Source organism: Halichoerus grypus, chromosome 5 (genome assembly GCF_964656455.1).
Source record: "Halichoerus grypus chromosome 5, mHalGry1.hap1.1, whole genome shotgun sequence".
In the NCBI taxonomy this organism is placed as follows: domain Eukaryota; kingdom Metazoa; phylum Chordata; class Mammalia; order Carnivora; family Phocidae; genus Halichoerus; species Halichoerus grypus.
In genome coordinates this window covers 37914867-37938859 of record NC_135716.1, presented here as the reverse complement: position 1 = coordinate 37938859, position 23993 = coordinate 37914867, and the positions used below count along the sequence as shown (strand labels likewise).

Below are 23993 nucleotides of genomic sequence, written 5' to 3'. Positions count from 1 at the left end.
AATATTACAGTTACAAAGTGCAGGTTTCTTTGTGAGTAACGTGGCAGCATGATGGCGGATCAGTGAAATCAGTATAATTGTTCCAAGTTAAAGTGCTAAGAAAACAGGAAATAGACTTTCTTCTTTTATTCATATGTTGTTCAAGTTACATGTTTTTTGCCAGCTATTCTGATTTCTAAAAATTTCTACTTGTCAAAGCACAGAGAAGTGGCTCACCTGTAACAGACACACAGCCTAATGGCGCGATGAGAGTAATGGGAGCAAATCCGTAGGCTGCAAAGTTGCCCATCTCCCCTACGGCCATGAGAGCAGCCCCAGTCCACCACAACATGCTCTTGAAGTAGGGCCTTGGGTGTTCCTGGTGCGCCAGCTGGACATGAGAATATTTCTGGAAGTAAATCAGAATGCAAATAAGATAATATTTCTACCCAATTAAAACTTGCTTTGAACATTTTTTGGTCCCATGCATTTGCATCATGGCTTTTAAGTTTATTTGCCGATTATTACAGAGCAATTATTATGGTTTTCTGCTTGTTCCAAACATATTAACTGCAGAAGCGACTGCCACTGACAGAGAATTTTGTGGTGGAAAGGGCCTTCCTTATGTAGGAATTTTGCTTAATTCTCATAACTGTGAAATTAGTATCAGTAATTGCTCTCCAAAGATGAGCAGTGTGCTAAAGAATTAAGTGTCTTTTTAGCTCACCACACCACAACACTTCCTTTAGAATGTCAAAAAAGTCCAGATGCCAAAATAAACATTGATGAAATAAAAATAATAAGTTACTCAAGAAAACCTGTTTGAAAAGGGATTTAAATGTATGAGTCAAAGCAGCTACCACAATAAACATAGCAGGGCAGATGCTTTGCTGGTATGGGGTCCGGTAGTAGAAGCTTGTTTATACATGGTAAGAGTGTTTCTTTGTATTTGAAACATCTACATTCCTGGAAAATTGGCCGTTAAATAAAGCCCTATTTCCTTATTGATTTGATGATGCCTGAACCTACTTTCTACTAAGAAGTATGTACCATTCTAGATTACATTTAAAAACTTTTAAAAAAATAATAAAAGTGCTAGAAGAAAATGCAGAACATTAAAAATAAATCTTGTTTATGCCAAGATTATGAACATCTTTGGTACAAATTTGTGGTACATATTCACAAGCCACCAAGGCATCTTGCCTCAGCCATGTAATATTATTAAGAGGCCCACAAAAACATTTAATTTCTTTTAAAATCAGAAGAAGAAGTGAATGCAATCCAGCCTAGACTCTATTTGTCTTTATATCAATGAGGTCATAAAATATAATTGTTTATATATTTTTGTGGAAGAAGGATCCCCAAGAGGTGCCTGAGGCACCTTGAAGTCATCATGTGTTCCTGGATCAAACTATAGAGTTAGAAAAATAAGCTACTTCTTACCTGAATATTTAGGGAAATACTCATTACCAAATTTCCTAAAATGGCTAGCAAAACTCCCAAAAGGTGAATCTGTAAAAGAAAATGTTTTCTTTTTAAAATAGCACTTGTAAGATACTTCCTAAATATCCAAAAAAACAAAACAAAACAAAACAAAACAAAAACCAACAAAATTTAAGTTGATACATTCATTCGTTTTTTCATTCAGCAAATATTTACTTAGCACCCATTTGCTAGGGTTGTTTGGATTATGAATAGTGGTTTTACTAGGATCTGTCTTTTTCACTTTAGTCAAATATTATTTTTTAGAACTAGTGCAATCCTTTACTGAATTCTCCAGATATTTGCCTCATTGACTCAAATAAAGAAAATAGTTACCAGATTCTGACTTTTTCTCACTAAGGTGTTTCTTATTTGTCCTTTCTGTCGACTTTCCTCAGCAACGCCTCTGATCATGGTGTTCATTGCCTCAAGGATGGACTGTATAATTGTTGCCCATCTGGTCTCCCTCGCTCCTTTCTCTTACTATATTCTGGAGGACTGTGGTATGAAGGAAAGAGTGCTGGCCTTGGAATGAAAGGATGTATCTGAGATTCAGATCTGCTATTTTCTAATGGGTGACTCTGAGGAAGTTATTTCAGTTCCCCGGCCTCAGGAAACAAAAAGACGTTGAATAAGATGTTTTCAAAATCCCTTTATTTCTAAAGTTCTATGATCTCCATGGGAGACAGAATACATTTTCCCACCACTTCTCTGATCAAGAACCCACAGTGTTTCTCTACAGTCAGCTACATCAAATATAAAACTACCATACCACCTCCCCATAATCTGTCCTCATCCTGACCATCCAATCAGCCACAGCATATTTAATGTACCCTCTACCTCAGGTACCTGGCGCTCGATGTTCTCCAGTCTGTCACACTTTGTCTTCCCTCTCGTCTAGAGAGAACAGTGCCCTTCCTCAGCCCATTCTGGTCTACTTCACCCTCCTGGCCTGCTGAGGTCTGCCTCCCTGAGACCTGTTCACATCACCGCAGCCCATCCTTACTTTCTCAGACTCTAAATGGTAAGTGCTTTTATTTCTTCTTTTACGTTGTCATGTGCATCATTACGTTCTATGGATGGATGGCAAATTGAGGGAAGAGGACCATGTCTTAGGCTTCTATTGGATTGTCTACATCATCTACTTTACAAAATTCGGGGCTCTTGAAAAACACTGGCTGGAAAAAGTATATAATGATTTAAAACAAGAACTAAAAAGAGGTTTAAAAATAAGTTCTTACACATTGCCCAAGAAATTTACTATAGAGAGTGCATGTATTATTTGATGACTTCAAAAGATACATTTGCTGCTCCTATCTAGGTTCAAAGGTGTCACATCTTGTAGCAGTATAAATTAGCAACAGTATCAGGGATCTTTGCCCTCCTTTTTTTTTTTTTTTTTTTTTTTTTTACAGTACATGACTTCTAGCTAGCTTCAAATTCCAAGGAGTTATTTGAATTTCAAATGAATATTATAACCACAAGGAACCCTTCCAGCATGCAAAATGTCTTGGAAGTTTTAGAACTTTATTATATGTGCTGAAGTGAAATTCAGTGTTTTTAAAAAATGAAGGAGAAAAGTTGAAAACCCATTTAATAGTTGATATACAATATCCATAGCCTTTAATCAGTTAAGAATTTTCTTTTCCTAATAAAGTCACTTGGCAATAATTTTGATCACTATTCCTCATGGGGAAAAACTGTATCATAATAAATTGTGCTATTTCCATGCTTTCAATTTATAATTGAATGCATTTGGCAGTAATCAGGAAAATAAAGATTCAGAAGAAGTTTGGGATTGAATGGATGATTATGAAATCTTCCATAATTATAACAGTAAATTGTAGAATAGAAATAACTTACTTCAGTTCTTTAAATCATTCACTGAGTAGTTTAAACACCACCAGGCTGAGTGTTTAGAAATTGGCAACGATTGCTCAGATATGACACCGAAAGCACAGGCAACAAAAGAAAGAATAGATGAGCTGGACTTCATCAAGATTAAAATCTTTTGTTCAATAAAGGACACTATTAATGGAGTGAAAAGGCAATCTACACAATAGGAATAAATATTTGCAAATCATGTATCTCCTAAATATTGATATCCAGCATAAAGAACTCCTACAATTCAATAACAAATTAACAACCCAATTAAAAATAGGCAAAGGACTTGTATAGACATCTCTCCAAAGAAGATATACAAATGGCCATTAGGCACATGAAAAGACTTTCAACAGCACTAATCACTCAGAACATGCAAATAGAAATCACAATGAGCTACCACCCATTCAAATGGCTACAATTAAAAAACAACAACAACAGAAAATAACAAGTGTTGGAAAGGATGTGGAGAAATTGGAACCCATGTGCACTGCTGAAAAGGATGTTAAATGGTATAGTTGCTGATCATACACCATATATAAGAATTAACTCAAATCAAAGACCCAAGTTAAGAGCTAAAACTATGAAATTCTCAGGAAAAAACATAGAAATAAACCTTCATCATCTTGGATTTGGCCATGGATTCTTAGAGATAAGACATCAAAGGCATAAGCAACAAAAGAAAAAATAATTGGACCTTATCAAGATTAAAAACTTTTGTGTTTCAAAGGACACTATGAAGAAAGTGAAAAGACAACCCATAAAATGGGAGAAAATATTTGGAAATCATATATCTGATAAGGGACTTGTATCTAGAATATATATATAAATACCTTAGAACTCAATAACAAAAAGACAACCCAATTAAAATTGGGCAAAGGATCAGAATAGACATTTCTCCAAAGAAGACAAATGGCTAATAAACACATGAAAAGATGTTCAACATCATTAGTCATCAGGTAATGCAAAAAGAAAACACAGTGATATACCACTTCACACCAAATAAGATGGCTATAATCAAAAATAACAACAGGTATTAGCAAGGATGTAGATAAATCAGAAGCCTCATACACTGCTGATGGAAATACAAAATGGTGCAACTACTTTGGAAAACAGTCTGGCAGTTCCTCAAAAATGTAAGTGTGGAATTTCCATTTGACTCAGCAATTCCACTCCTAGGTATATATCCAAGAGAAATGAAAGCATATGTCTACACAAACATTTGTACACAAATGTCCATAGCAGTATTACTCATAATACAGCCAAAAGTGAAAATGACTCAAATGTCCACCAGCTAATGCATAAATAAAATGTAGTGTATTCACACAATGGAATATCATTTACCCATAAAAAGGGATGAAGCACAGATATATGCTACGACCTGGATGAGTCTTGGAAAATTTATGCTATGTAAAAGAATCTAGTCACAGAAGACCACATGTTATATGATTCCTTATATATTAAAGGTCCCGAGTAGACAAATCTATAAATAGAGAAAGCAAATTAGTGGTTGCTTAGGCCAGGTAAGGATGCAGGGCTCAGGGATGACAGCCAAAGGGTGGAGGGTTTCTTTTTGAGGTGATGAAAATGTTCTAAAGTTGATTGTGGTGATGGTCACACAACTCTGCGAATATACTAAAAACCAGTGAATTGTACACTTTAAAATGAGTGAGCTGTATGAGTTGTGAACTGCATTTCAATAAAGTTGTTCCAAACAATAATTTTTAATACACAAAGTATTTACACCTTTTTTTTGGCCCAAAGAAATAAAATGCTACCAATGTAGCTCACTTTCTTACAGTCTCTTCTCCCTTCCAGAGATAAGAAACATTTTTCTCAAGTTGATATAGATCAATTTCTTTCCTAGATTTGCTTTTATCTTTGCTTACTGATTTTTTTCATCTTCTTCATTTAGACACTTAACTCATTAGCTTTTCCTCTTTCTTCCTATCTAATAATATATACAAGCACAGCTATACATATTCCTATAAGTACACCCTCTGTTTTAGCTCCATGCTTACTTTAGGCATTTAGTTCATTGGCATTTACTTCTAAATATTTCCTAATTATTTTATTATTTTTATCTGAGCCTTATTCAAAGGTCTGTTTTTTAATATTTCTAAATGAATTGGGGTGTTGGTTATTGCTTTGTTACCAATTTCTAATTTTATTGAGCTGTGGGCAGAAAATAGGCTGTGTGTAAATTAACATTTGCTTTTTGACCTACTATATGGTATAAACTGAAATTTATTTTGTGACTTAATAGTGAATGGTCAAGTTTTATAAGTATTCCATGTATGCTTGAAAAGAGAGTATTTAATTGTTGGGTTAATACATGCTATATAAATTTTGCTATCTATCTATCCATCCATCTACCCACCCATCCATCTACCTATCTCCATTAATTCATTGCTCAAATCTCTGCTACTCTTAATACCAATGTAGGTATATTAAAAATATAACTATGAGCATGGATTTATCCATTTTCCTTTTAAATATACTGAATTTTGCTTTAAAAGATGTAAAGTGCTATAGTGTTGGTATATATAAGTTCAGGATTGTTTTATCTTTTCAGTTAATTGTTCCTTTTATCATTATATATTGACTCTTTCAATCTCAATAATGTTTTCACTTTAATGTTTATCTGATATTACTATAATATAGCTGCTTTCTTTGGATATTTGCCACTTTCCACATCACTTACTTTCAATATTTCTGTGTCATTATATTTAGTCAGGCCTCTTATACATTGAAAATAACTGAACTAAAAAAACAAAACAAAACCTGAGACTTTCTGTTAAATGGGAAGTTTGGTCCATTTTATTTATTGTGATTGTAAGTATATTTTCATTTGTTTCTACCATCTTTTTTTGTATTTGTAGTTATTTTGTTTTTTCTTTGCTTTCTAGTTCCTCCTTTCCTCTATCTTGTTGGATTGGTTAATCATTCTTTACTTTTTTCCTTCCCCTACTCATTTGGCTAGGAAGTTATATATCTTATTTATTTTCTTTTAGTAATTATTGTTAAGTTTTAAAACCTTTTTATTTTGAAATACTTATTGACTCACAGTAGGCTGTAAAGAAATGTAAAGGTAGGTCCTGTGCGCTCTCCCCCCAACCTCCCCTCAAAGTTAACATCTTACACAACTATAACGAAACATCAAAGTCAAGAAATCAGCATTGGTAAAGCTCTTGTTCAAATTTTACCAGCTATGCTAGCTAGCACTTGTGTGTATGTGTATATATGTGAGAACAAGATACTCATCTGTACCATCATCACAAGATTCCCTTGTGTTACCCCTTTATTGATACACCCATCTTCTTCCCCTCCCCATCTCTAACCTATAGCAACCACTAATCTGTTCTCCATCTCTAGAATTATATTAATTTACATATGCTACTTAAATGGAACCATGCCGTTTATATACTTTTGAAATTGGCATCAGCCTTGATGTTCATCCAAGTTGTTGGATCAATAGTCCATTCCTTTTAAATGCTGAGTAGTATTCCACGGTATGGATGTACCACAATTTATTTAACCACTCACCCACTGAATGACATTTTGAGTAGTTTCCAGTTTTTGGCTGTATGAATAAAGCTGCTATGAACACTGTGTACAAATTCTGTATGAAAGTAAGTTCATTGCTCTGGGATAAAGGCCAAAAGTGTAACTGCTGGATCATGTGGAAAGTCTATTTTAAGTTTTGAAAAGAACTGCCAAAATATTTTCCAGAGTAACTGTCCCATTTTACATTCCCAACAGCAATATATGAGTGATACAGTTTCTCTACTATTCTATTTATCTTGCATTCTTGATATAAATTCTAATGTTAATCAATATTCCTAACCTCCTGAACATTATAAAAATTTTGTTTTAACGACATTCTCTCCTCTCCTATCTTACATGGTCTTAATGGTATATTAGCTCCACCTTGCTTTTATATCCTCACATTAGTCATTGTTATGATTGTTTCATACAATCAATACTTGCCTTATTTATCCATGTTTATTTCTTTGCTCATCACTGCTCTTTTGAAAAAAACAGCTTTGAGATATAATTCACATACCATCGTGTTCACCCTTTTAAAGTGTACAATTTAACAGCTTTTAGAATATTCAGAGTTATGCAACTATCACCACTATCTGATTTCAGAATATTTTCATCACCCCCCAAAACAAACTCTACACCCATTATCACCCACTTCCCATTCCCTCCTCCCCTCAGTCCCTTGCAACCACCAAACTACTTTCTGTCTGTGTGGATTTGCCTATTGTGGGCATTTTATATAAAATGACTCATAACAATATGTGACCTTTTGTGTCTGGTTTCTTTCACTTAGCATGTTGTTCTCAAGGCTTACTATGGTATGGCATGTATCAGCATGTACCAAGAATGTAGAATATATCCTTCCTTTGTATGAAATATTCCATTGTAGGGATTTACCACATTTTATTTATGTATTCATCAGTTGATGAACATTTGGGTTGTTTCTACTTTTTGGATATTAACATTCTGGCATCTTAATTTTTTTTCTGGGTTCAGTGTCCTTCCCGAAGAAACCTTTAGTAGCTCTTTCAATGAAATCTTTGAGTTCCAGTTCTCTGTTATTCTGCAAATACCTTCATGTCATCTTTCCCCTTGAGTATAGAAATGCAGGCTGACAGTTACTTCATTCAGTGCTCTGATGATATTATTCTATTGTCACCTGGGGCTGCTTGTTGTTGAGAAGTAAGTTGTCAACCTAATTGTTGCTCCTTTGCAGATGGTCTGTCATTTTTCTCAGGATGCTCTTAAGATTTTCTTTGTCATTGGTTTTCAGCAGTTTCACTACAGTTTTTCGGTATGTGAATTATTTTGAGGATTCATGTCTTTCACCAATTTGGTTAAGTTCTCAACTATTATCTATTTGAATGTCCTCTCCCTTTTGTTCTATTCTCTCCACATAGAACTCCTGTTATCAGTAATGTTAGACTCTTAAATACTATCCTCCTTGTTTCCTGTTAATATCATATTTCCAACTCTTTATCTCTTAATACTGAATTCTGGACAATTTCCTCTGGCAGAAGATCTGTTCTAGGTTAGCTTTTCTGACTTCTGTCCTCTGAATTAAGTCTTTACACACTTCTATGTCTACATATATTCTACAATACTGCAATGATTTTGTACAAGTTCATTTTTCCTCTAGACTATAAGCTCCTTGAGGGCAGAGCTGTGACTTACTTGTCAACTCATTTTTGTAACCCTAATGACTAGTATAGGACCTGGCAGAATGATGTTGTTTATTAAATGCTTTTTGAACTGATTATAAACTGTCTAGAAATAGCACATTTGGGCCTTTGGTCCTAGGAAGATCTCAAAGGGAATATTTTGTAATCAACTGGAGTTTGAATATACTAAGCTCTCAGTTTTTGTGAGAACACAAACTTGTCCCAGAATTCAGATTTCAACAATTAAGAGTTTCCGCTAGTGTGCAATAAAAAGCTGCTTGCTGACATTTAAAATCTAGTTAATTCATGTTATACAAAGAACAAGTAATATATAGGTATTAAAGCAGGTGTCAGAAACAGTTTCCTGATAAACCCAGTATATCTGATTCTTTATTTTTTCTGAAACTTTACCTAATTATTCAAGGTTAATTGCATACTCATTAAATTCATTTCACACATAATTATAAATAGTAGTAATAGAGTAAATCCTCATTAATGCCCCTAATTGAAGGGGAGGAATACTTCAAATTTGCAGTGTTTTTAAAAGAAGGTGGTTTAATTACCTTCAAGAACATACAGTAACTTGAAGTAACCAATATTAAATGCTGTTTCCAATTAGAGGCTCTGGTAAATGTGCTTTAATGACTACAAAATCCTCATCTGCAATCAAGAGTATCATTTGCATACAGTGAGCAGACCCTTATAAACTGCCATTTAAATTAAAGATGTCTTGTTTACATCATTACTTTACTCAGAGTGTTCTCTGTTTTCTAGCATTTTAGAATTAGTGGGAGTTTAGATCTCCTCTCCTACCCCACCCCCTTTCTCCCCTTGTTGGTTTGGAGACTGCTCAGGAAAGAGAACAGAGGGACTTGTGCAAAGTCACATAGCTAGAATCAGGCAAATTTTGGCCCCAAGGCACCCAGCTCATGTCTGAACCACTATGTCTTCGCCGACTGCAATCCGTAACCTTCTGGCTAGTCATTGTCAATTTACTACAATTTTAAAATTGCAAAATCTGTTTCTTTTTCTCAGCACAAGTCAAATAAAGCAAAGATAATAATCGAAAGGAAAGGTTGCTCCACCGCTCAATAATGCAGTTAGAAGTACAGGCCGGACACACAGAAAGATGCCCTTAATTTGTTCAGTGCTCTCTCTTGTCACCACTGTAGCTTAATTCCTGACTTTTCCAGGATGTCTTGGCAAACAGATGGTGGGAGCCACAGCAAACAATTTATCTGGAATGAGATTCAAAATATCAGCACTGATAAGTATCAAGGATGTTTTTGTTTTATTTGGAGTAACAATCTTCTATCCTACCTTTTGTGCCAAAAGTGTTCTTTAGATATTTTGCATAAAGTTATTGACCTATAATCCATGGGTGGGGTGGGGGTAGTTTGGCCAGATGGAGGTGGGATATAACACGGGTGTGTGGAGTTGGTCATAGTATGTCCTGGTTCTGACTTTGAACTCAAACATATTCCTGGCTCTGCCTTCAAAACATAAATTCAGAATCAGACCCCAGTGGAGCTAGTGTGTGGTTCCAAAGAACCATAGATTCAGAGCTAGTTTTGAATGCTATAATAGTCATATTCACCTTGCAACTGGAATAATGCTATGTCTCCTATTCCAGGCAGTAAAATATGCCTGAACACGCAAGTGACAGATTTAGTTTTTAGTGCTGGAAATACCACAGCTTGGGTGATTTAGGTCAACTAGTCCCTGTGGGAATGACAGTAAGAGCCTCAATCTGCAAGGGGATGAAATGTCTGAGAAATGGGTGTTCAGTTCACCCCATGTCACAGGAAACTCTTAGGAATGAGCTTATTGTTTTGCATTTGCACCTTGTAAACTGATAGACAATTACCTCACCTCCAGAACAATTAGGAAGGGACAGGTGGACATCCAAATTCTTAGTAATACTTCGTAATATTTAAGTATTAGGAGTGAAGACTCATAGTGTATACAACTTACTTTGAAATGGCATATTACAATATAAAGTAAAAAAAAAAAAACATACAGAGAGAGAGAACAAACAAATGTTTCACAATGTTCACAACTGGTGAATCTCCAGGTGAAGGACATGTGGTGTTCATTGTTCTACTCTTCCTCACTTTATATAAGTTGGAAAATTTTCAAACTAAGAAGTTAAAAAACCACTGCTTTACAGACTCAATGAAGTTAAAGGGAATATGGATTCACTTAAAAAGAGTTAAAAGAGGAGATGACAAGAAAAGCAAGAAATATAAAGCAAGCCGGTTGAACCAAGGAAAGATATTAAGGGGGAAAATAAAACGATTGCACAACTTAAAACCACATGCAGACACTGCTTAGGAGAAACACACAAAGTGGAGGAAAAGGACATGAAATGCAAGGGGTCAGAGAGAAAAAAGGTAAGTATGGCAGAGACATCTCAAGGATGGTCACAGCAGATGCTATTCATTCAGTCATGCATCCATTTGGTATTTATTCCGCAACTGCCAAATATTAGGTTCTATGTCAGGAACTGAGGATGCAAAGTACCCTTGAGGAGCTCAGAAGAAGTAGAAAAAGCAACTGATAACAGACTAAGGCCACCTGCTAAATCTGTAATAGAGGTAGATGCTTTACAGAACCCATGGGAACAGAAGGGACAGAGAGTGCGAATCGACCTAGCTTGGAGAGTATATTAGCTACAGGAGTGGCTGCGATGACAAATTACCACAAACTTGGTGGCTTAAAACAACAGGAATGTATTCTTTCACAGTTCGGCAGACGAGAAACCCAGAATCAATTTCACTGGGCCGCAATCAAGATGGCAGAGCTACATTCCCTCTGAAGGCTCTAGAGGAGAATTCATTTCTTGCCTTTCCCATTTTCTGGTGGCTGTGAGCATATCGTTGGTTTATGGTTCTATCACTCTAATCTCTACCTCTATGGCCACATCACCGTCTCTTTTTTGTATGAAATCTCTCTGTGCCTCCCTCTTATATTAAGGTGGCATTTGGGGTCCATCCAAATAATCCAGGATAGTCTTCCTACCTCAAGAACTTTAACTTAATCATATCTGCAGTCAACAGGATACCTGAAGGGCCTTCAAGCAGAAGATGCCAGGAGAGCCGGACTGGAGAAGCAAGCAGGAGCCACTATCTGCCATGAATCTGTAGGTGGCACAAAAGACTCTAAACTAGAGGACAGATGCAGATTTGACTTTGAAGAAGACTCATCCTGGCTGTAGTGTGGAGGATGGACTGGCAAGGAGCAAGACCAGAGAACAGGAAAACCATTTAGGAGACGACTTCAGGAGTTCGGAGAAGAAGTAGGGACAATGGGAGAGTTAATTACAACCGGGCCATGAAGAAACAATATTCATATTCATCATGGTAAACATTGGAGACAACCTGAAACATGTAATACTTTTTGGATTACTGAATGGGTTGGACTATTCTTACCACTAATTTCCTTTGCCCTTGCAGATTTGTCTGCAATACTAGCCCAAACTGAGTTAAAACCATAATATCATATGTGGAAAATAAAAGAATAATGTTCAGGCACGACAGATTTTTAATTTGTTATCTCGGTTGTTGTATGCTATAAGGTTATTACCTTTCCACCCTGAGAAAATCTCATGACACTGGATCCAAATCTGGTGATTTAAAGCCAACAGACGAGATCTGGGTTACATAACACAGTATATCATTGCTATTCTTACAAGCGATTCCATGCCAATTTGTAATCAACCTTAAAACCTAGGCAGAAAAAGCCGAACATATTGCCTTCCCATACAATTAAGAACTATTACATTTTGTCTTTTACTTGGGAACACATTGACTTACATAATTGTACATTCATTATTTTTATAAACCGAACTCCATTAAGGATAAACCTTACTAAGCTTACCAAGAAGCCACCATGTTTTTTGCCTTTGAGAAATCTAAGTTTCAGTAGAAAAAAGTTTATGGGAAAAGTAACATATTTAACAACACATCCTTTGGGGGCTTTTAACACTTTGTGAAAAGGAGAGCAACAATTGTCAAGAAAGACGAGATACTGGTCCAGGAAGTCTTCAAACTTGGTTCTATTATAAAACAAATCAACCCCATAGAAGGTTGTGAAGGGAATCTTTGAAACAAGGGCAGACATGCTGAACACAAAGAATGCTATTGTTTCCATCCAGACAGATCTAAGGTCCATAACTTTCAAATTTTGCAAGATCATATTCATAATAATTTAAAAACTCTGTAATCCCTTGTTTTCAAAGAAGCAGGATTTCAGTCTGCCTTTTGCAGGGCCAGCCCAGGCTTTGGAAGAGGCTTCCTCTCCTAAAGCTGGGAACCTGAGAGCTCTTGTAGCTATAAGTCCTTCCCTCACACCTGCCTGGGTTTCTGGGGGTATCTGTCCTTCTGAAGAGCAATGCCTGCCTTGAACTCTTGTGTTTGGTTGGCCCCATCCCCCTGGAGATTAAACTCTATCGCGTATGTCAGGCATCAGCCATTGGGTGAGTTTCTGCCTGCGTGTGAGGGAGGGATAATGACGTTGCTGCTCTCTGACAGACTTCTGCCAGAGAATCTTGCCACCCACCAGACCAGATCTTTCTGACAGCAAAGCAGGAATCAAGCTCAAGTGTTCTACACCTCTTAGGCATTGTGACTTGCACTCTTCATTGCCTCCAAAGGGCCACTCCTCATAGCCCAAATAATTTCCCCTATCACCAAGCTCCTCCTTCCTGGCCAATGATGGTGACTCTGATTTAGGTCTGCAAATGTAGTTCAAAAGATTAATACAACACTTTACATGTAGCTCACGATTATTCTCAACTTTATGGCTGCAGCAGGTGCTTATAGCATGAGGTCTGCTTGTACCCTGCCCACAAAGGACCACTCATTTCTCCACTGCTGTGACTCAGACAGCCACATCCAAAGGTACATTATAGTTTCCCCTTCTGCTTTGGTGCTCTTATTTGCCATTACATACCTGTACTCTGTTAGTCTGGAAGCTTAATGTAAATAGTCTATCAGATAATATAGGCAAGGGTAGCTGCACAGTAGTCCTTCAAACGTGGTTGATCAAGTCATTATAAAACATTCTCTCTCCCTCCCTGTCCCTCTCTCTCTTTGTCTCTCTCTCTCACACACACACATACAATATGTATATCACATATACATAGCTACATTTTGAGGACACAATCCACGTTTTCTGATTTCTTTGCTATCACTGTCTAACACTGCTCTGTTAAGAAGGGCTCTCTGCTTGTGATTTTTATTGTATAGAATGTTGATGGCATTTTAGGCCCTCATTTGTTGATTTCCTGACCAAGCTTAATATGGGCTGTGACAGCAGGGAAGACAGTGCAGCTATGTCCCTAACATCCCTGGAACAATCAGAGATTTGCAAATCCAGAGGCTGAAGAAAACATAAAGGACCCCCCACCCCGAATTCACAGGATTCACCTCAAACTTGAATGAGATATTGGAAATGCTAACATGGCTTCTAGGATTCCATATAGTATTGCACTCATACACCATACCTTTTCCACCTAAATCCACTAAACTTTTAGGAGTTTCCAACTTACTGAAGAGGTGATTGTTGATGGTAAAGAAATTTCTAAGCAGGTAGAGATAAGAAAGAGACTAAGCAAGGGATACTACCTTTGCCAGATGATTCCCTTTGACTTTACCATCAGTAGGAAAGACAGGGGCTCTTTGTAGATTTTTTTTGGGGGGTGATGTCTGAGGGGCTAAGTTCAGAATTTAGAAATAAGTCACCACTTATTTGACATAAGGGTAATAAAAATATTTCAGAAGTTGATCCTATAACCTGAGCTTTTAAGGAGATTATCCTGTTCAGGTCTCACCCACAAAGGCAGGCAGGCTAAATAGGGGGCAACTTTTTAGGGCTGCTCATGTGAAGCAGGATACAGAAAAGGAAGGCCCTAAATGAGCTGAGAAGGGTGTTAGTTTGAGAGTTGCCCAAGCCGACAATAATCCATAGGAGGACATTGTTGTTAGGGCCACACAGTATCCCCTTCTCTTGGTTACAGGACCTCTCTTTCAGCTAGCCCTTCCTAAAAGTGCCCATGTTCTTTGGGGATGCCAAGCCCAGTAACTCTGCCCTTGGTGACTGGTATGGGAAAGTCCACGAACCTAACCTCATCCAGTCAGGCTGAAGCCCATTTATTTTCATTGGTTGAGAAAGTCAAGCTTCTTCTCCTGGAAGTGGAAGGAAGAATGTAGGCTAGTGGGCCGAGTCTGCTAAAAGTGGAACCAACAAACTCTAAGGAAGAGGACAGTGAGATCTGAGCCTTCGCCATGTTGTTAGAGCCCCGGGATCAAGCCTTAGTTGAACCCGGAGTTCTCTTGGACTTTCATGTTAAGCTGACTATTTAAGCCAGTTAGTGTTAGGTTTTCTGTGACTTGCCAACTAACACCTCTTTTATTTTTTAAAAAGATTTTATTTATTTATTTGACAGAGAGAGGGAGAGCACAAGCAGGGGGAGTGGCAGGCAGACAGAGAGGGAGAAGCAGGCTCCCCGTAGGGAGCCCGATGCGGGGCTCGATCCCAGGACCCCGGGATCAGGACATGAGCCAAAGGCAGACGCTTAACCGACTGAGCCACCCAGTTGCCCGCAAACTAATGGCTCTTAATTACAAAGCATTCTTGGTTAGGGAAACCAAGTTAAGCTAGAAGAGAGACAGAATCCTACAGCAAACTTAGTTTGGCCAGTGATCCAAATTACTCCAAGAAGAAACCAACTGGAGAGGTACAAAGAAGGAGGCGTGGGGGATTTCAGAAACCTGTGCTGAGGCTGCAGGCAGGCAGCAGGACAATCCTTGGAGGCAGACCTTGGGAGGACCTGTCAAGGCCAGGGTCTCTGAAGGAGTCCGGCCAGGCCAAACACAATCTTTGGTGAGGTGTGGTGCTCGGGACTAAGTGTATGTTAGCTTGTATTTACAAAAGGGGACAGTCCACACCTCCAACGTGTGCCAAAGATGACAGGAGGCCATCTGAAGAATGACCAAGGGCAGGGCAAGTGACAAGAGAAAGCACATGCTAAGAACCATGTGAGGGGAAGTGGAGTGTTATCTGCCAGCCGCCAGGCAATCAGGGCATTTCGGTGAACCAGGACGGACTGGGGGCGGGGGGGGGGGGGGGAGTCGGTGAGCTCTGACTTTATGAAAAATGTAAGTTTATCTGGAACACAGTGGAAGATGAGTTATAAAAAGGTGTAAACTGAATAGAGTAATACTGGACCTTTAGGAAAAAACAAACAGGCAAACCCAAGCTAACATAAATGCCCCCATGGAAATCTCAACATTAACGGCGCCTGAGCCCTTCCCAGGCTGGGAGTGCTTGTCTTGCTGGTTGAACTACAATCAGCGTCTGGTAACAGGATCACACTACTGCCACCTAACCCCTCTATCACTGTTCCCAGTGCCGCACACCCATCCCCCCAGCCCAGGAGTTGGCAAGTGGCAGAAGACGTAGGAGGAATCCTTCCCTTAGCACTAACAAGTGTTCCAATGAGGAAAGTACTGCAATTAGGAAGTGCTCTGGAATGTGAATATGTTTGCAGAGTGATGGGGAGCCAAACATCAAAGGGAGTGAGGAAGGTGCTAGATACAGAGAAATCAGCAGTTTTAGATTAAAAAAGGAAAGGTTAACATCAAACATCTGACACAATTTCTCTTATTTCCATTTGCAATGAGCTAAGCCCAATAATTATGAATTATTAGAAATATTATGACATTTCCTATAAAATAGGTTGACTGTAATATTACTAGTAATAATAGCTAGTATTTATTCGAGTACTTTCTATGTGTCTGGCACTTTGCTAATTTTTGGACATATATCACCTTATCCTATTCCTACATCAACCCTGCAAGGTATGTATTATTATTATTACCATTTCAATAGAGAAAGCCAATATTTGGAGAAATTAAGAGACTTGCCAACATCTCTGGTAAAAAGACTCAGCTTTTAAAAATGCACTATACAAAAACAAAAAGGATAGCTTAGGGGAACATCATCCTTTCCATGGTAAGCTCTCAAATGCCAACTTGAACAGTCATCATCATTTTTAAAAAGGAATTATTTAAGTAATTCTCAATCGCTTGTTTAAGCAAACAAAGTGAATATGGCATACCACTTCCCACAAGGTGAATATGGTATATACCATTATCCACCTGGGTAAAACATGCAAGTTGAACAGTTATTGCAATGCTAATAATATTTTTAAAACTTAAAAAAATTATAGAATATAATAGATACAGACAACTGCAAAGAGAATGATACAGATGAATAAATTACTAAAATGAATTATTAGAAGGCAAACACCCTTATAACACAATCCAGATCAAGACGCCAAAAGAAATGGGGCGCCCACCCAAAGCCCTCCCTTTGCCCCATCTCATCATACCAGCCCCCCTCTCACAAGGAACCACTGGCCTGACTTTATTGTAATAATTTTCTTGCCTTTCCTTGTAGTTTCATCACCCAAGTGCACATCCTTCAACACTATAGTTGAAGGTTTTTTTTTTTTTTTTCCCAGATAGGTTTTTTAGGTCTCTTAATTTACAACTTCTCCATCCTCTCCCTTTTCTTTCTTGTAAAAATGATTTTTGAAGAAATGGAGCCATTTCAACCTGTAAAATGGCAATGTTAGCCTGAATTTGCTGATTGCATCAATACAAATATTATAACTAGTTAGTATAAATCAAGCCATAAGGAGGAGATCAGGTAGAATGAAATGCAAACATCTTGTCTGCCAAACTCACAGGAGCATTAAGACTTTTTTCCTCTAACAAAAACCATGGGATGATGATGATGATGGTGATGATGATGATTTATTTTGTTTTCACAAAAGCTTTGATATAGTTGCCTTGAGGTAATCTGTTTCTTCCTCTTGCTGCCTCATACATATATCTTGTAGAAAATCTGGTAACAGGAAAATGCCATGTTGGATATATAAGGGATGCAAAAAAAAAATCAATAAGCATAAATAAAACAAAAAAAAAAGGATTTTTTTCTTGGGAACAAAAAGGAAAGGACCAGCAACCTCTACCCAGCACTTCGGTTATTTGGAAATTTTGGCACTTTTCTTTCTTTAAGAGACAGACAGATGCAGCTACCAACAGAAAAGAAATAGATGGAATCAAAGCAAAAATCAATAAAAGGGTGATATAAAACTCAAAGCAATTTTTCTTTAGTGCAATGAAATAAGCCATATTCATTCCCCTCCTCACGTTGCCTCTCACTACCACTTCTTTTCAAGCCATAGTTTCTAAGCAATGGCCTTCAGGCAAGGAAAAAGGATAGCTGTGTAGTTAAACCTACTTGCTGTAAGATCTTGGGGCAAGTTATTTAGAGGTTTCCTTACATGAACAGTGAAGCTAATATGTACCTTACGAGGTTGTTGTTGGGGCCTCCATTGAGATAATAGCTATAAAGTGTCACATAGTAAATGCATAACAAATGTCAGTCTCTCGGCTTTGCCTCTTCCTGGCCAAGCTCTATCAATTTTCCTTTAAATATGTTGACTTTAAACATTCAAGCCATTGAAAATCAAAAGTTCAAATAAAGGACATAAAAAATTCTGAATTTTCATTTCACCCTATGCAGAATAAACCTTTTTGACAATGTCCTTGTGAATTTAGATACTTAGCAATATGCTTAAACTTTAAGAACCAGGGACAAAACCCCTCCTTTACAATACTTCCCACGTTCATCCTTTCCTGTCGATTCCCTCCATAACCTTGCTGGTCTGGCACTATTTCATCAATCAGATAGCAAAAGGGAGACTGAAGATCTTTTATTCCAACCCTCATTTTCCTGGAGAGGAAACTGAAGCCTAAGCACACTCTAGCTCACAGCAGAGACTAGACTACAGCCTCTAACACTGGTTGCAAATTAAGTGCCTACAGGGGCCAGTATGTAAAAGAGATGAGAGTAAAGGGAGGGGCTTAGGTGGGGAGCACAGCTGTCATAAACTGTGAACTTCTGCTCACAGTTACCACGTGGGAGAAAAGGCCAAGTGCTGCTAGAACTTCGAACATTTAAAGAGATCACCGAAACTTGAAACTTTATATATAATCTACTTGCTTTTAAATGCTGGCAATGTATTAAACATTTTTTTAAGCCTCTTTGCAGGTCAAATAAGACACATCTGTGGGCTGGATTTAGCCAATTTGAGGCCTCTGCATGAACACTGCTAACCCTAAGTTAAATTTCTTTAATTTGCTTTGATTCTCATATTCCTTGCTAAAACAACAACAACAACAACAACAACAACAACCAAAAAAACAATCTTCGAGGGCTCCCCATTGCCAACAAGATAAAGTTCAAACTTCTTAACCAGTCCTTCCAGGCAATCCATGACTATATTTAAGACCCCAAATTATATTTCCACCTTACAGTCTCTGTCCCTCCCTGCAACCAGAATGGCCACCGATTACTACATCAGGTATAAAAATAGTCAGAAAGTCACCTGCCCAGGCCATGGGCTGTCCTTGGTCCCCAGACTTTCCCTCTCTTGGAATCCCTTCCACCTGTGCACTCCCATCAGTGAAACTCTGTCCATCCGTAAGTGCCCAGCTGAAATACCACCTTTTCACAAAACATCCCTGATGGCCCCTGCACAAAGCCACCTTGCTCCGAATTTCCACAGGACTTTATATCACTCACATGACACTTAAAACATACTGCCTTGTTTTGGAGTATAGCTCATTTCCCCTAGCACCTAATAACACTCCTGGAGGGAAGGGTGAATAGGTTCACGTGTTTTGTACAAAGTAGGGGGCTCAATAGTTGTCTCAGAAATATTACCCTTTTATACTGAAAACTTGTGGATCAAACATTAAGAAAACGCATTTACCGAACTCCACCACATCTGTACTTTCAGAGGCAGACTCTTGAGTGACAAAAAGGAGCAAAGACCTCACTTCTCTGGCTTCCCAAAACATTTTCCCCACTGAACTACTACTTTCTACCCGCTTTAGGATTTCCTCCTCTAGAAGCACTCACATTTTTGCCTTGGAAAACATTGCTTCTAAGAGACCACTGTTAAATATTCATCTGTTATGTGAAAGTGTTGGTCCTTCTCTAGGAATAAGGTTAATTTATCAGTCTGATGATTATCACTTGGAAAGACGCAGAGAGCTGGGCTACTGTCATCAAATAGTTCAGTTGTGATAAAACTGATTAAACCATGACTACTCAGCAACCAAGGCTAATTTTGAGTGTGAGAGTCCTAAACTGAGATCTCACATTTTTGTTTTTCGGGAGCCACTCCCATTTTCAGTCATCTACATTTGGCTGTGTCAAAAAAGAAAAGAAAAAAAAAAAAATTAGACTCCATTTTATTTTTGTTGGCCTGGCCCGCACTAGAGGCACTCAATAAAATGTTTGCTGAATGAATTTCAAAAAATCAATTTTCACACTCTCTGAGTCTTATAAGATGGCCTAAATTTGTACAATATTGGGAAAAGTTGATACAACCTTACCTCAAACTAGGTATAGTTTGGATGTCAGTTGAGTAATTTCAATTAGCATATCCTGGATACACCCTTTTAAATCTGTACAAACATATACCGTCAAAGGCAAGTTAGGCCTTGCAAACATCACGTTAGGTCCCCACATTTATGTCACGTGGTAATCTGTTTTGCTGTTAGAGAGCCAAGACAATCTTGAATTCCAGGAAACATCAAGGAAAACTGACTACAGGAGTTCCAACTCTGAGAACAATGTTTTTTCCTGTTTTGGATGATGCCATTGTAGGTCACAACTACTAACCCTCTAGTTTCTTTACCAAAAGAAAAAAGTTCATTCTTAAACCTTTACTGGGAGTGCCTCTAGCAGAAGCACATTATAGCATGTTTATAATATATACTAGCATAAGCATAAGTTAATAGATAGACTCAAAGATCTTTCCATAAAAAAGCATTTTTTTTCTTTGTAACTGCTGTGAAGGAAGAACTGGAAGAGTTAAAAAACAGTGACCAAGAGGCTCTGAGTCCCCTCATTTTTCCTACTTTAGTACGTTTTGTGGTGAGACAGACTTCAAGCAATACCCTCTCCTTTGTTGAAAACGAATAAGGTGAACATGCTTATCCTGTCTTTATATAAATTTTCTGTGTTAAATTTCTGAAAACAAAATTTCAATATTTTATAAATTAACATTCAAAATACTTTTCAAGTGTTCTTAGAGGAATTCTAGACCTTTGATTATTGGTTAAAAAACGATGTAGCCAACAGTAACAAATACTTTGATTATATTGTTGCAAACTAAGAAGGCCCACGGATTTGTTAAAGAACAAGAAAAAAGTAACACACTTATGAACCCAGGAGGAAGCCCGGGATCCACTACGTCAAGATCTCTTGCTCCCACTTGAAAGAATATAAATGCGCCCAGAGGAAGGGCTTGCCAGGGCTGTTTTTCTATCTTAAACCAAGACAAAAATAAATGGGCAGCTCCACTCCCCTTTGATCTTTTTCAGTGTATATTTCCAGCACAAACTGGCATTGTTTAGGCTGACGATGTTCCCCCAGAGGACCGGTGAGACAGAAGGACAGAGTCATGCAATCGCAACCCAAGAATATGGGTGTTCTTCGCACGGAAATGGAAGCGCCGTGCTGAGCCAGCGGGGACACGCGCGCGCAGAGCATCTGCGCGGAGGGGACATTTGGAAGCCCTTAATGAGTTCCCTGCTTCTGAGAATGGGGTGTCATTTATTTTTCACTGTAAAATGATCGGGATGCAGGGGAACCGAATATGGGTGGAGGGCAGTCACCCCACACTCCTAGAATCCTTCCGGGAGCGGGCGGATTCAGGCTGGAGAGGCGGGAATGTTCGGGACCAAGAGGCCCCGGAATGACCCCGCAGAGGTCGGAGCCGCAGACCTAGGCGCCCCACTCCCTGGGACCGATGCGGCGGAGAGTGAGGCCGGGGGAGGGGGGCCCCCGCGCTCTCCCACAGGAGGGGTACTTCAGTGAACGTGTGGCAACATCACGTCAGCTCTTCCCGGCGTCTGAGAGCTGGCAGGCGCGCGGCCGAGGAGCAGGAGGCGCCGCGGCCCCGCCCGTGTCCCCACCGGGCGACTGGGGCGGCCGGCCCCTTACCTGGTTCCTGCGGTACCACGCGCCCGACAGGGAGCCGTTGCCGGCGCCCAGCGCCCAGTACGTGAAGTTCCGGGACAGCTCGTCCACCGCAGCCGAGGCGGCGGCCATTGGGGCTCGTTCCCGGCGCTCGGGCTCGGGCTCGGGCTCGGCCTCCGGCTGCCTCCCGGCCCCGCGGCTCCGCCAGGCGCCGCGGAGGAGGCGCGCCCTGCCGAGGCCGCGCCCGGGCCGCGCCGAGGCCACTTCCTGCTCGGCGCCCGGGATGGCGGGCGCGCCGCGGCCACCTGGCTCCCGCCCCCGCGCGGCGGCAGGTGCGGCTCCCGCCCCCCCGCCCGGCCCGGCGCGGCCTCGGTCCTCGGGCGCCAGGTGCCCGCGGGGACCGCCGCCGTCTGCGGCCTCTCGGGGCGGCCCGGCTCGCGGCGCATCCTCGGGGCCGCGGGGCCTGGGCGCTCGGCGCCCTCGCTGGCCAGACCGCCCAGGGCGGATCCCCGTGCGCGCGGGTGGCCGCACCTGCTGGGGCAAGAAGGAGGTGTCTCCACAGGCGCTTCCAGCCCCAGCGAGCGCTCGGTCAGGACGCACGGAAGTGAATGGGAGAGAAGCCCCTCCGTCTAGCCCAAAGCAGCCCCCTTCACCCCGTCTGTACCTGGCAGTTCCAGCTCTCTATCACACTTCCAGTGTTTCTCACTTGAACTCTCAAAGTTGTTTGCATATGGAAAAGTCACGAGTTCCCGAAAATACTGTAAGCAACACGAGAATGAAGGTTGGATCGATTAAATCTCAATACCAACAACTGATAGATCTTAGTAAATATTCCCGCAATGAAGGAAGGAATCTCCTGGTGGTAGCTGGAGGACCCCAAAGTTTCCTTCAGAAATGGGGTTTACTTCAGATGGAACCAGAAGGAATTGCTGAAATGTTGCCAGCTGCTGGATTTAAGAATTTAGAATGGGAGATAATTGTTAATGGTCTTCAAGAACTCTAACTAGATGTTTTGGTTTTGTCTGTATGCAAATTCTACTGTTACTACACAAACGACTTGTAAGGTATCACTGACCTTGAGAATCCTGTGATTCTATATTGTTGCCTGAAGCCCTGGCACTTGCAATTCTTTTGTTTACACAATGCTGAGATTCTTCTTACATATTGTATTTTGACTGCCATGACTTCATTACAGAGAGACCTTCAAGAACAGAGAATTGCTGCCTAGTGAAAAACTGGGAGAAAATTTTCAGTGTTTATTAGGGGATGTGTGCAAATGAGAGAAGGAAATGAGAAAAATATCATTTTAGGTAAAGAAATAACAAGACATGTCATCTGGGAAGCTGTGTGGTTTCTTGCTTGAGCACCACCCGAGATGCTCAATGAACAGTTAATAGGGTAGCTAACTATACGCAATTTTAAGAGGCTCACTTATTTCAAATAAATATCTGAAGGAAAAAGTGTTTATTTTTTATATCTTCTATAATATCACATTAACTTGTGTTGGTGACTTTATTAATGCTTCCTTCAGTTGAGCTGCTTTAGGGTACCAGTAACAGAATATCCTAGTAAAAGTGGCTTAGACAACAAGCATCTATTATCCCCGGAGGAAATTTTGTTCTGTATGGCTCAATGATATCATCACTTCCATCTTTCTGCTCTACCATCCCGGATATATCAGGCTTTTCCCTTTTCATGGTGGCAGCTCCAGGCATTACATGCAAACAGGACCACATCTAGGAAAAAAAAAGAAAAACAAAAACGAGGCATATCTTCTTCTTTTTTTTAAAGATTTTATTTATTTATTTGACAGAGAGAGAGAGAGAGCACAAGCAGGGGGAGCACCAGAGGGAGAGGGAGAAGCAGGCTCTCCGCTGAACAGGGAGCCCGATGCGGGGCTCGATCCCAGGACCCTGGGATCATGACCTGAGTCGAAAGGCAGATAGATGTTTAACAGACTGAGCCACCCTGGCGCCCAAGAGGCATTTCTTCTTATGCATCTTTTGATTAGAGGAAAACTTTTTTCAGATTCCCCCAGCAGACTCCCTTTCAGGTCCCTTTAGCCAGGACTGGGTCACACGCCCATCCACGCTCTACGTGCAAAAGGAAGCTGGGAAAGTGACTCTCAGGCATTTCCAGCCTTCAGAGTGGGAGTGGAGCTCTGTCAGCAAGGAAGAAGCCAGGATGGGGTGGGAGGGTACTATCACCAGAGCCTGGCACAACCACTCCTCAGTATATTCTATCAGCCAGATTGTAACTAGTCATACTGTCTCTAACAAGCAAGATAATAAATGGATCGTGTCACTTTCCTGTTTCAAATGCTACCAAACCTCCCCATTGACACAATAAAGTTCACACTTTTTAAGCTTGGCATAT

At 39.8% G+C, this 23993-nt stretch overlaps 1 protein-coding gene across 5 annotated transcripts in view; it reads right to left on the bottom strand.

Annotated features, from left to right (window-relative positions):
• Positions 1-22133, bottom strand: part of NIPAL2 (NIPA like domain containing 2) — a 74521-nt gene extending 52388 nt beyond the window's left edge. Inside the window, exons 1-4 of one of the 5 annotated variants that reach the window (XM_078072186.1) lie at positions 21642-21913; positions 17303-17462; positions 1423-1491; positions 217-388 (exon numbers count right to left, since the gene is read on the bottom strand). In XM_078072186.1, coding sequence (XP_077928312.1) covers positions 217-388; positions 1423-1446 — 196 coding nt within the window. In that variant the 5' untranslated portion in view covers positions 1447-1491; positions 17303-17462; positions 21642-21913. Of the gene's footprint in view, positions 1-216; positions 389-1422; positions 1492-1797; positions 2243-2310; positions 2535-17302; positions 17463-21641 lie in introns of those variants that run through there. The other 4 variants (XM_078072185.1, XM_078072187.1, XM_078072184.1 and 1 more) reach the window with 4 other exon arrangements.
• Positions 22134-23993: the final 1860 nt, after the last annotated feature.